The sequence below is a fragment of the Lissotriton helveticus genome, chromosome 4_1 (assembly GCF_964261635.1).
Source record: "Lissotriton helveticus chromosome 4_1, aLisHel1.1, whole genome shotgun sequence".
Taxonomy (NCBI): domain Eukaryota; kingdom Metazoa; phylum Chordata; class Amphibia; order Caudata; family Salamandridae; genus Lissotriton; species Lissotriton helveticus.
In genome coordinates this window covers 146,682,314-146,696,739 of record NC_136063.1, presented here as the reverse complement: position 1 = coordinate 146,696,739, position 14,426 = coordinate 146,682,314, and the positions used below count along the sequence as shown (strand labels likewise).

At 41.3% G+C, this 14,426-nt stretch overlaps 1 protein-coding gene across 21 annotated transcripts in view; it reads right to left on the bottom strand.

The window, feature by feature from the left end:
• Positions 1-14,426, bottom strand: part of SCRIB (scribble planar cell polarity protein) — a 576,647-nt gene that overhangs the window by 215,622 nt on the left and 346,599 nt on the right. For all 21 annotated transcript variants that reach the window (XM_078686589.1, XM_078686596.1, XM_078686598.1 and 18 more), the window contains 2 exons: positions 12,450-12,530; positions 5,731-6,006 (listed from right to left, as the gene is read on the bottom strand). In XM_078686589.1, coding sequence (XP_078542715.1) covers positions 5,731-6,006; positions 12,450-12,530 — 357 coding nt within the window. The remainder of the gene's footprint in view (positions 1-5,730; positions 6,007-12,449; positions 12,531-14,426) is intronic.

The following is a 14,426-nucleotide window of genomic DNA, read 5'->3' as shown; positions in this document are numbered from 1 at the left end:
GACGTAGGCGCGCCGGGTTGGGGCTTATGTGACCTCGCTGACGTCAGGTGCGCGGACTATGCCTGGTCGGAGTCGCGTGATGTCGCCCCGCCCCCGTCGCGCAGGGATGCTGAGGCAAAAAGTTTCCGGATCCAGTCTCACCCCTGGGGATAATTCTACGTGAAGGAATCTACGGCTAGTAGTCTCTAAGATTCTCAGGTGTGCTTCTCCGAGAACGTGGGTGTAGAAGTATACACCAACCACTGAGAGCCTAAGCCAATAGACCATTTTGACTATCCAGTTCTGAGATTCGGGCCCCTGCTAGCTAAGCCTGTAGGACTTTTCAGAAGGTGCCTACAACAACTAGCATCCAGTTCCCATGCACATCATTAGACCAGTTGCATCTCCAACTGACTACTTTACCCAGTGACTATGTCAAGCTGCTGGTACCTTGTCACTACTGGACTCCCTGTAACCCTATTAAATAAGAACAGCAAGGCTCTCTTGTGAACTTGATTTAGGTACCGTGTTAAGGTAGTTTAGAATTTCTTCAAATATTTTGCCTATTGGAATTGATATCCAAGTAAATGTTAGTCAACCAAAAAAAGAAACAGTGTTTCTATGTCATATCACAGGTGTGTACTCTACTTAACTGAAAGTAAACAAGCTAATAAATGAAAGGGCATACAAGGAGTGCTAAGATCACCCTTGGTTTTCCCCATGAGCATGGACAGGTTATAAAGGACAAGGTTATTTAAAAAAATAAAAATAAAAAAATACATCAAAAAGGGCCTGAGGTGTGTATCTGTGCCTCAACAGATCTAGCACCTTCAAGTGATTTTACGAAATTCCTAAGTTTAGGTTTTATTTTACCCACCTGTAAACAAGAAGCTATATCTGACAGATACTACTGGGGATCATGTCTGTGTCCTTCACATTGTCATGCTCTGTGTTAATTCTAAAGAACGACACTTAACGGTAAGCCTTAACTGCTGAACTTCACTACCCCTTGGAGAATCAACTGCAGAAAAGAAGTAACTTGGTTAACCAAGTAGAGGGTGACAGTGCTGGCAGAGAAGAGAGACAGACTGTAAACCGTATTAGCCAAACAAAATTTTAATTAGAATCGGACTGTGCAAAGAGATAAAGAAAAAGCTTCAAGATTATGATTTAAGCATTAATCTACTTGAACAAAACAGCTTTCACTCAACACACTGCTTTGAAGTAGTAGCTTGTCACACTGTTTTGCATTAATTGGCAGAATTCAAACAGTAACAAAAGGGCATTCTGACATGAAATGTGCACTATCTATTGAGTGGGGTGCTAGGCAGTTAAGGAGGTAAAGTGCAAGAGTAACTGTCATTGAAGTTAACGCTTAACTACCAACAGATGGCTTCAACAAGGCATTCCTACAATGGAAAACAGTGCAAAGCTCCACAATCAAGTAAGACCTTTCGTTACATTAACTAAAAAAGTTTTCAATAAAGAAAACACGATTATACACAATGTTATTCAAATAAGAAAATGTCATCCTAAGCCCGGTTTCCAATCTCTCCTTCAATAAATATGAATGACCATGAGGCATAGCAAATTAAATTTGGCTGCAGAAGCAAGTAGACTATGATTAAACCATAGAGGTGACCTGTATGTTATATACAAGTTAAGAGCCGTACTGCAAACATAGAAACAAGAACAAGCAACTCACTATATTAACTTGTATTGACAAAACCTAATCAGCACTGTTCTTGCCGCTCTGTGAAAAATTCCAGCTAGAAGACCTTAATCTCACAAACCGCACAAGAAAATAAACTTCTAAAGGGTATTCAATGTGGATGCATGGCCAAAGATTACACTCATCTATGGTTTCCCTGGCTCCCTTTATCCAGAGTTTGCTTTTCATCATGCATACTGGTGAAATTGGGCTCAGGGCTACCAGAACAAGATGAATTTCAATAATTGAAAATAAGTTACTGAAACGATTGCTCATTTAAATGTCCAGAGCCCTTTGGTGGGTAGCTGTGTGCCCCCATCCTTCCAGATGTGTCTGTGAAAAAGCAGATCTATTGCAAGGTTTCACTGATACAGTGACCATGAAAGGGTGTTTTTCATGCTGTCGGATGTATAGGCTCCAAGGATTTTGTTCCGGTTCCTCCATTAGATAACATTGCAGAACTCTGAAATTGCACCATGTCCACTTTTTAAAGTGAAAAGAATTTCTATTTGTAAATGAACTTACCTGAACGATTTTTCTCCGATGCCTACAAATATATTAACATGCTTGCTATTTTTATAAACTGGTGTGGATCTCCTCCTTGAGTTGTGTTGTCATTTATTAACCATTGTGTGTATTTGCAAATGTCTTACAGTCCTCTGTGTTAAGTGTAAGGCTGCCTAACTACACTACCCACTAATAAAGCATTTTGGGATTGCATAGCAAGCCCTGTCCAATTGTATTGTATTGTATTGATGATTTGTAAAGCGCGTTGGCTACCCAGGGGCGTCCCAGCGCTATAGAAAAGAGTGAGTTGGGCTGGAGAGGCTGGAGTAAGAGAAGCTGAGTGAAAAGTTAGATTGGAATTTTGCTGAAGAGCCAAGTTTTTAATAGTTTACGGAAGGTGAGAAGGTTAGGGAACTGCTAGACTCTTTACACAGTACATTAGATTGATATATCACATAACAAGCCAGGTTCCTACAGTTCCACTTCAGATGAAGCACTTCTTGGAGAGCCCTAATTCAGATGCAGAATGTACACAAGAGCCATGCCTCTACCAACAGGTACTGATCTGGAAATGTGAGGCAATTAGCGAGTGATTTTCAAACACTTGGGCTGGCAAGGTCACACTGCACAGGTGTCTCCAAGCACATACAGAGTGACATTAGAATCCAGGCTAGTGACTAAAATGGATACCTACTGCAACATGTGAATGGGGACAAGGCAATGCTCATCCTTGAGAGCCAGTGATCAAATGAAATCTTCCCTAGATTATGGGAAAATTCATAGCAATGCATTTACGTTTCAGGGTGTACTTGTTGACGAATCTTAGGACTCTAGGGCTGCATGTTTCAGCTTCTGCTGCCCCAGGAAGTACCTTGCTTTTCATTTTCTTGTAAATTCTTCTACGCTACCTTTTTGCCACAGGCTATGGATCTGTTGGAAGAACAACTTTAGGTCTTCTGTCAAAATCTGAGAATTCCAAGAATGTAAGGGTACAGCATAAACGATTATTATTGACTACTCATCTGTTTGAAGTTATCCAGAGCCATTTCGGGAGTAATGAGCCACCCACACTAGTCGCTTGTAGGACGACTCAAGTTTGATCGGTTACGTCCTCTTTGTCTGAAGAACTAGTGCCTGTTGACATGGTGAACCTCCATCCACAAAATCATTACTTCTACCGACCATTGCTACTTCAACCTCATTACAGCATCTACCCGAATACTTTTATTTAGATATACTATGATGCAACCACAAAATTAGGTCTTTTAAGGTAAGAAAATAAGTCATTTAATAGTGGTTGTAAAAGTAACAACAATTTTAAATGATCTAATTCAATAATGTACACTATGCTTCCAGAATATTTTTTTTTTAATCACTTGAAAGGGTTTCCCGGTTAGAATTAGCTTAACACATGCCAAGTAATTGATTACGCAATTAAATTACAGAAAACAAATACCTAAAGTCCTATTTTTTTATTTAATAAATTTTTCAAATTATACACTGAACCTAGAGACAGGGGTCATTTACTTTATTTAATGGGATCCCATTTGTATGGCTTTTTTGCAGATTCAGGGCAGTAACAGATTCCTGGTAATACACTAACATTTAATGTCATTTGGCAATGCATTTCTGGGGTCAAAATACTATTGTTCTTGGATGACCAAATGCACCCTTTTATCACTTGACTAACCCAAGGTAGCAAGGCCAAGCCATAGCAGTAGAAGGCTCACTCCATAATCTGGTGTGGTGGTATAAAACATAAAAAAAATTATACACACAAGTCCAGGCAATTAACTTGTAAAGAAAAGTATGTGGTTTATAAATCTTAGCTACAATAAACACTAAACAGGCATAAATATTTAAAAGAAAGTTCCTAGCTTCTACTGGACCAGGTTAGCACACCCAACACAAATGTTGCTCATTAACACCATGCACTTTAATTTAACTTAAGACTGAGCCATATGGGGAACGGCTGGTGTGGCCTGGGAACCACGAGAAGCACTCGCGTTGTTACTCAACCCTTCTTTTCAGAGTATTTCCAGTGTTACTTAAACCTAGAAGGTGATGGTTCTTGAGGTTTTAGTCGCACTCATTCAGTTTCAATGGTACAGACTAAAGTCCTCAAGAGTGCACTCGCAAGAGTCCAGAAGACACCTACCAGAAGGAATGAAGAGCCCCACCCTTTCAGAGAAAGCAAAGTATTATCCTTCTACCCATTACAATATTGTAATGGGTAGAAGGAGGTAGGTACCAGGTCACCCATCTCAATGATTACAGGCGATAGAGACTCTCCATGACCTTGACCTCAGTCGTGCTCAGCTGCTATATTATATTTAGGGTTATCTTATAGCAACGTCACAGACACAAACAATCAAACCACAAACTGACAAAGCGTTAGGAATTTTGCGTTGTAAAAGCAGCACTACTCTCCCAAAAACGCTCGATCAAGGACACAAAAATGCTTCCGATTAGCACCCTTAAGGAAGATAAAATATTAACTTAAAGATGATCTTCCTGGTTACAGGCATTCCCATGCGCTTCTTCTGAAATACTATTGTTTGTTCTATGCGTGTTGTTTTTTCTCAATTTGCTATTTGCATCTATTGTTTGGTATCAGCATGTGTTATATGGACTCAGCCAGTTGGCTCATATTACTTCTCACTTACCTTACCTATATGGTTTGCCTATTTTGTATACCTTGTGATTTAATTAATTGTGCATAATTTTAAAATGTACGACATGTCGTTTCAAAACCCCTTCTATTGTTTTGATTTGTTCACTATGTACCAGCCAGCTCATTCAGAGAGTAGAGGTCTCTGAAATGGCCAATGTCCTACCTAATTTTACTCACATTTTGGCCTCCTTTTCTCTTTAAAGCCCATTAATGGGACAGGAGTTACAAACTCTCCATACTTCTGTTAAAATGCCTAAGAGTCATCACCTTAGTTTAGCACTACTAACTTACGTTTGGGTTCTTTGTGTTTTTTCTTTGTATACATCTGTGTTCCTAATATTTTTCGTGATTTTTTAGCATTTGTTCGACTTATTCACAAAATTGGATACAAGCTCTCTATAAATGTATTGTCCAGATAAATAATCGGCCACAGTGCTCTGCTGAAATCTTTTAATCTTGTTTTTAGGTTTGAAGGAAGAGATCTACCTCTTTAGTTACAGTGGTCACTGCCTTCAGGCTGCCATCTTGTTGTCCTATTATTTGCTGAATACATGACTTTGCAATGATCCCCAACTCCCCCCGTTACTCACCTCTGCTTGTACATTCTAATGACATGAGGACCGGTTACGCAATGTGACTGTGCCATTACCATCATTCAAAAGAAAGTACTCCTCTTAAATACGTGAAGAATCACCTAAGTATTGCAAGAAGGAATTTAAAACAAACATGTATGCTAGAGAACAAACGTCCCCAACCCCAAAACAAAAGGTCTGGTGTGACCAGGCTCAATTTATATGCAACATGATTTAATTATTCTTAAGTGAATTTAAAAGAATTGGGACAAAAAATAAACTCGTACCTCCATTGGATATTCATCCTCCATGCCTCGTGCCCGGTTATTTCTTTCAAATGGATCCACCTCCTGCCCTTCAGCTTCGTCACCAGGATTCACTTGACTTGGTGGTGGCGGGGAATGTGGCCTCATCCGCTGCAGTGCTGGTGAGGCTCCAGCATTTGCTTCTTCACCCGACTTTACTATCTCTCGCTCCACCAGCAGGGTGATGGTGGGTGAGGAACCGGTAAGCAGCGCTACTGCCTGATCGTGCCTGGCTTCTGTCATGTCTACCCCATTGATCTAAAACAACCCGTAAACCCAAAGCGTCAGCATCTGGAAGAACAGCCATTTGGAGTCGAAATCCACAATAGTCCCCAATCTTGAACACATTCATCCCAGCCATACACCTCAGACTCGAGCTTGTCTAACATGTCTTTCAATAAGAGTAAATACAATTAAAAGCTATGGAGGACATGTTTTTTAGGTGTAGAGTTAGCTTAACAAATTGAGGTGACCATGAGTGCAGGTCAAAAGGTGCTTCTCTCCTTTGCACCGAGATCAAGACTAGAAAGATTCAAGATAGAGACAGGTGTAGGGTTAGCATGTCAGTGAGGGGGCATATATAGCAGCAGTCATAAAACATAAGGAGGATAGGGGTAAACCTAGGAGCCAAGGAGGGGGCTCAGGAAGATCCACAGAAAGCACGGTATTGTGCTTACAATATTACTCAACTCCAGAGTCGAGATGTTCCTCAAATAGACAACCAGTATTTGAAAGAGATGGATAGTACTAGATCCAAAAAACAGGGGTGAAGGCTCTGTGAAAGCCTTTTGGTTGAATCAAATCTATATTTTAGGCAAGGAACCAGTCTAAAATCTTCAACAGCAATGGCAACTGTCCCTACGTGCAGTAGATGGGTGAGAAGTTGTTTTGACTGACAATTGAATGTAGAAAACTATTACCTCGACAGCTCCAACATGCCTCACTGTTTAGTCTGTTATTACTGGTGCATGAAACATCACTTATTTTCAAATGCTGGTGACAACTCTTACAGTGGCAGAATATATGTGTTGCTGAGCTCGGGTGTTCTGAGCAAGTTTTTAGATAATGGACCTGCCGATGTAGAGTTCTAGTGGTAAGATACAATTGCACAGAATTGGTTATGCACATGCCATTACTCCTAAAATTAAAGTACACTTACCAGGTCATGCTGTGAAGCACTACTGGTAACATCAGCTAAAACTGCATGTCACTATGGCTAAGATAAAAGAATATACATGGCCGGATATACTTGAGAACATTATTGGCATTATACAAGAGTAGAGATACCTGTTCGCTTGGCAATTATTGCTAAAAGGAGAGTACACAGGCCTCATAATACTCTAGAGCACCCTAAAGGTTAGACACAAGAGTGTAAGTCTGGTAAAAAAGCAAATCACGACCAGTAAGTTACGTGTGCACAGTAATGTTGGATGGTACTATTGGCAAGTAATGGCAGCATTGTGAATGGTAAAGCTTGAGGACACTATTGGTATAACAGAAAAGTAGGGATGCTTGAAAATGCCACATGGCACACTTGCCAAAATAGGATGACATGTCTCATAATGCTGCAGGGTATTTGGGAATGCTGCAAAAGTTCACCAAAGTGAACAGATTATCTGCAAAGGCATTTGGCAACTCGGACAAAAGATGGTGCCGGAATCAGGAGTGTGGAAATAATTGAATGTCTACACAGCACTGATTCAGGCTCCATGGAAGAACCAGCCAAGTGAACAGGATGAGCTCCCAGTTTCATAACTGCAGGATTTTGTGCTAAGTGGTTTTCTAAAGAGGAATTTCCAAAGCATATTCATGAAGCAAAGGTATGTAGTCATAGTCAATTTATTGTACAATTAAAACCATACCAGACGGGCATCTCCTTGTAAAGGCTACTTCAATGCAGTCACCTGGCTTTCAGGGAAGAGTATTTATTTCGCATCAACAGAAGAGATAACTTTGGGGTACTACAGCAGCTGTCACTGAGCGCTCCACAAGAGTACGCTTTAGAGACTAGAAGCAAAGGCCAAGTACAGGCAACACCTAATAAGTGTGTGTGCCAGAGGTGTAAAACATTTGTTTATGGTGTGCTTAAAAGTTAATTTGTTTGTATTACATGGTTAGTTAACCCTGTGCAGTACAGCTCTAAAAACTTTACAAGAACACACTAAAAATGTTTCAAATCACAGAGCACATAAAAATAGTACCCTCATTAGAGGCGACATGGGTGGTTGCATAAAAGCGCTGACAGGGGTGGAAAATAGGTTTTAAGACGAGGGATGACAGTTTACAACTCATTTACAGCCTACAAATGTGGACATGTGAATTGCAGGGAATATGGTTGCACCGTAGCTTATTAGAGGGCTACCAGCTTAAAAAAAACAGGAAGATAAGTGCTGAAGGGAGGCGTATCTAGAATTAAGGGCTGTGTGCTTGTTCTTACCCTGAACCCATTCTTGAAAAAGTAGGTTGTGTTTTATTGCTTTTTTTCTGGGACCATAACTTGTTTTATAAGGACCTTAAATTTCCGACAGATCAGCCTAGGTTTCAATTATTAGGCTGTGCGATGTCACAAACGACCACCTTTTTTCAGCGAGCTTTAAGAATTTTGTAAAACAACAGTTCAGAATAGGGCCTGTTGCTTTGAGGCTTGCAATCAGTAGGGTCCTACTGCCTCTTAATGAAGCAGGGCACAAACATGTTACATGATCATTTTCTTCCCTTGAATTACACAATCTTTAGCAAGCCTTCCAGTGATCTGGTTGTATGGTACCCCATGTGTCTGGCCTGGGAGAAGGCCAAAGCGATGTCTCACAAAATGAACTTTCAGGTGGCTGGACCCAGCCGACCTCCAGGTAAAACTGGGGCTTAAGGATTTTCCAAGTGTGAGATCTGAAAGATATGGACTCTGACTATAAGCACCAAGACTCTTTTCATCAACCCATTAATACTTAAGGGAATTTCCCCATGTTGGCCGAAAACTCAGTTCATCAATGACCAGATCTACGTACCGACAAGCGGGGGCATCTTCGTTTTTGTAGTTCCTGCCAGAGCGCTTGGCACAGCTGGTTTGCTGGGGTGGGCTGTATTCTGTTCCATGCTTTTATGTAGGCCCCTTTTCTTGCTATTAATTGGTTTAGTAAGCTGAACTCCAGCATCATCTGGGCCGGAGATGACTAAGCATCCTGAATATTTTGGAGGTGATTAGGTTTAGGGTTAAGGCATCTCTAGCTCGGAGGGCTCTGCTGTCATAAGAGATGCTCGGTATAACTTTTGCTGTTATCTTCAGCAGCAGCAGGTAGCTTGAACAATCCAGTACTCCTTGTAAGGTATGAAAGGCAAGAAGCAGAGTGTCACCTTTCCTCAGCAGGTCCATCCTATGCCTCTATCATCAAACAGAACTCCTAGATATCTATAAGCTTTAACCAGCTCCAGTTGCAGAGGCCATTTAAAGGTATGGGTTCATATGATGAGGTGCTTAGTTACAGATTTATGCTGCAACTAGTGCAAGGCAGTGCCTCAATGAGATGGCCTGAGACAGGCTACATGACATGGTACGATCGCCTATCAAAGACTGTGCAAGTGCTCAATGAACAGAGTTTGGTTTGAAGTAGTATATCCCCATGTAGAAGGGTTATTTTGATGGGATCATAGTGGGGAGTACCACTTAAGAAAACTTCACAGTTCTCTTCGATAGCGTTTTATGATTATCTTCATTTTTGTTTAGAGGTCAGAAACTTTGATGAGGCTTGACATCCTAAGTGATGACACGTTTTATTGTCATCACAGGATTAACTTGTGTAACGCAATGCAGCATTAGATATACAAATGGGAGTCTGTCCACGACCGTAGGTGGATAGACTTGGAAGAAGGTGCAAGGAATAGTTAGAGGGGATACGCTGACCAGAAGGATTAAACTGAAATGCTGCATCAAGAAAACACCACAACCACCAATACTTCTACATCAGCTTTCCCAGTTCCATGCCAAGGCAGAAATATCCCTTGGTTATTCATAAGCACAGTAGAGGAAACCTAATATTAAGATGGAGCAATGAATCACTCTTTGACTGCATTGGATGACTTGTTTACCCTTCCACCAATGCTCTTGTAATCTGGCGAGTGATAAGAGAAAGTATTTGCTTACAACCCCAGACATTTGTGGATCTTCGGAAGAAGCGGTTACCCATTTTATAAGTTTGGAATTGTCAAATAGCCACAGTAGGTGTCCATCAGGTTGGTGTTGCTGGGTGTGTCAATAAACAGATTTCATAGAGGGTACGTCTTGTTCATACCAAACTGGAGGACGAGTGACAAAGGTTGGTGATTGAGACAAGAAGGAAAAGGTAAGGAAAAGACCCTGATGTGCCCCTCTTTTCCCAATGTCCTTCTTGAACCAGAGGGCCATCCATGACATTATTTATTTCCACAGTTCCCATGACAAAACAGATGTGTGCACTTTCAAAGTGATTGTTTGACACCTATGATGTCTCAGGAATGTCAGATGAGAGGATGTGCTCTTAAAGCTTTAACAAACGCCAAAACATGGAGATTTGGAATAATGACACAAGCTCCAATGTGCATTGGTCATATGAGAAAATGGACTAGAGGGAGATGTTTGCAGCTAACATGCAGCACACAGGGTTAGGATTGTAGAAGACATGTCTGCAATTCCAGGCATTGCTGTATTATAGCATTGTCACATTTTTGTTAAAGTCAACAGTGTAGCTGTTTTTGTTGGTTACTGATAAGGGGTAAACGAAAGAGAACAATTTGAGGCTTCCTTCTTGTAGTCACCTAAAGAATTTAACCTGTGACTATGCCCCCAAACTATTTTGCCGACGTAAGGACATCCCTTCAGCAAAATCCTTGCAACATCGAAAAGTAGGTAACTCCAACTTCACACAATCCTCACATAACCTCTTCATCAATGCCTAGCCCCAAAACTACCAACCACACAGCAATATCCACTAACAACACATTCACAAACACTACAGCAACTCCTGCTGCAGAGCAACATTTGGTACAAATGTCAAAAAGCAACTTCGTTGCAGTCACTGCACTGGAACTCACTGCACCAGAGGTATTGAAAAGCATCATCGTGTTAAGTTTTATTACTAAGGATCCCCGTACAATCATTGAGGACTTAGACAAGTGGTAATGGTTTTCTCAGGCATGTGTAAATGTAAAAGGAGCAGCGCTACTAGTAACCTACGTTTCTCATCCTCGTGTTGTGCATGGGTGGCCTGCATGTATAGACAAAGACATTCGTTCAGAAACCAACCCAGAAGAAGAGGAAGCAGACAAAAGCTAAGGGGTTAGTAAAGGAAGAAAGGTCAAATGAGCAGGACCAAAGGCTGAAGGGTAAGACAAGATTACATTTTCACCATCACCAAAGACTCCTCACGTGCCACCTTCCAAAAACAGCAAGTAGCGCTTAAAGGAAGTGCTAAGAAATGTCCATTATAGCTCTCCATTCACAGCGGCCCAAGTTAGGATGCTTGTGTAACCTACTAATGAAGGGAGGGGTGCAGAGCTGTTTGTACTATGAAACACTAGGATGTCTTCCTTTAATAAAAAAAGGGCTGGACATCCTGAACAGGAGGTACAGTAATGAGAGGAGGGACAGCATGTTGGTTATGCGCTCAGACCATAGATGTAAAACGCATAGGATGGCAAGACCTATTGAGATATCTTATGTATTTCATTACCAACATCTCATGTAGTTCAAGACTCAAAAATAAACCAAAAAGCAACCTACAAGAGGTAGGTGAACTCCGATACTCCCTTTCAATGATTTCTATATGTGAAACGCTATGGTCAGTCTAGCATACACATGTGAAACCTTACAACAAGGAGTGCCCTTTAGGTAACTACTCAAAATAAGGTCGCAGACCAAGCCTGACACCTGCTCTTGGGCAGCAACACTGCTTAAGTGGATAAAGGCCTAAAGCTGGCTAAAATGCAGTCCTGTGGTAAAGGACAGACAGAAAGCCAGCACCGACAAGGCAGTATCCGCTCTTACCAATGGGAGTTGTTACGGTAACACATGCTGTTACCATGACAGCAAATTTAGAATAACCAGCACTCCACCAGCAGCTGCCAAGTGAGCCCAACTCACTTAGGGCATGCAAAGTGAAAATGACATTCCAAGAGTCAAGAAAAGCAAAGAGGGGAAAGCGGATGTGGGGCATTGGATAGTGGGGCAAAGAGGTGCAACATATTTCAGTCCAGAAGGAAAGGGATGGTCTATAACATGGCAAATGGATGACTGTTGAGAATACACCACGCCAAAAACGCAAAGGAAAACTCATTCCAGTTTGTCCAAAGTGCACAGAAAGAGGAAGAACTAGTATAAAACAAAGTAGGGTTAGATAATAAAAAGCCAGCCTCAGCCAGGAGGAAGAAAGATACAAACACAACAGGCACAAACAGAGGAAGCACTCACAAAAGCTATATTCCTTATATCAAAAGCAAAAGGATATTTGACATAAACTAGGGTTGCTGCTTCAGAAACCAGACCCAATACTGCAGCTGCAACTCCAAGAGAACAAACATCCAGCCATGCAAGCACAACACGTAATGTAGCCACTTCAATCCTCATGTTTTAGAGATGTGATGAGCGTGTACGGTGACTGGAAATCTGAGAAAGGGAGAGCGAGTGTGAAATGTCAGCAACTCTGAAAGAAGCATGCAGCTGGAATACTCACCGACATAACTCGGTCCCCCACGTTGAGAGCACCATCTTTATGAGCAGCTCCGCCCTCTGCTATCCGCGAAATGAAGATTGCCTGTAAACAAGAGAGAGAAAACTTGGTCAAATTCAGAGAACTGAGTTGCACACAAGTACTGCAAAGCTCAAGCAGGGACAGGAGTTTGCATATTGATATGGCCAAAAACTAAGAAGTGAGGAAAAGGTAGCAGAAACTGTTGGGCAAACATGGTGAGTTGGTCGCCATGTTACAAATTCCTAGATATACAAAGTCACCTGTGCTGCGCAGAACAGGTATTAAGAATCATGTCATTCGTGCTTTCCTGCTGAATATGGTTTTAGACCGTGGTGGAAGACCACGACCACCGCTGAACCCATGTCAATGCTGCCTCAAAAGAGCACCAGCACTTTTTGACAGAGGCTAAACAAACCAATTATGCACAATACAGAACACATATGAGCTTCTCCCAAACAAAATAGCTCCTTTGAAGACCAATGACAGTGTGCAACACTTAACCGACAAACAAAAAAGTGCCAAATCAGAACCTACGATGGACCTCATTATCCCAAGATATAATCACTTTACAGAAAGCAATGGAAGGGTGAAGCTGTAGGAGCCATCTCTCATGGTCTTAAATTCAAGATAGAGTTTGCACAGGTATTGAACTTGACTGCAACCAACCTACCCTTCTCATTCATTATTAAACATCTGTCAAAATATTTTTCTCATCCATCAAGCCTTCACTAGCGAAATCAAGTCACCCATAACACTAACGCAAATCGCACTAATTTGCCCTCAATGGACTCTCATCATGAAAATGTACAACACATTTCAAGCCGTTGAATCAGTGGTAATAATGTCTGTTTGTTTTCAGTTTATATTTAAGCTTTTATTTATTTTACAGGAAGTTTAGAGAAAGGTGGGTAAAACACAACAATGGTTGAACAATAATGATTAAAGAGTGGTAAAAGAACCGAAGGAAGACAGAACTAGCAGTGAAACAACATCCATAGTAGAAGTGCAAAGGTGACCAGTTGAGGATGAGAAGTATAGAGTGGAAAAACGAGAGGAAAGATAAGACCCAATGAGTGGTAGGTAGCTTAACATAGGTGAAGTTAGCATTGAGGATGGAAAAGGTTAGGGGGCTTAGTGCTAGAACCAAACAGCCAATAAGGCAAAAAGTGCACAAAAAGAACAATGAGTGGAGGAGCAAGAGGGTCTGCATGAAAACAAGCAGACCATATTACAAAGAGGCCAAGTCAACAGACTACAAGTGAGGAAAGATGGGCCCAACTAAAACCAAAAGCATGAGAAAAGAAAGGTAGAAACAAGAGGTAAATAAGGAGATGAAAGCAAAAAACACAAGCGGAAAACAAAGAAAGAGGACTGGCAAGAATGAAACCGTGAGAGAACAGAAGGCAAAAACAAAAAAAGGCAGAACAAAGGGGTTCTGACGAGAACTAAAGAGTGCTATTGCAAAAGAGATACTAGAGGAAGCAGCACGGTCAGACCAAAGGGATTGCAAAAGAACTCATTAGTGGTAAAGGAAGACGGCCACAAGAAGAGAACGAAACGAATGGTGCAGCGTAAACAAGAATTAACGCGTTGAGAGGAGGATAGAGTAAGAACCAAGAATGAGAGTGCCAAAGGACCCAACATGAAACAGGGTGAAAAATAAATCAAACAACAAAGTAAGAGGACTAAAACAAGAGCCACGAGTGGTTTAAAAAAAAGAGAATTACGACAAAAATCAACTTTTGCTTGACAGAGCTTTCTGAACAGGATCCACACTATGAGAGAGCAAGAGGGTCACAACAAGCACTAAAAAATGTACCGGGGAGTGAGAAATCCTGGGTCTTCGTTCTACTACTTTTCAGTTCTTTGGGACGCACTGGACTGCTTCCCGAGTACATGGATTCTCATGGTTGTTGTAGACGTCTTGCTCTGCTACCCTTCCATTCCTGCTGTATACTA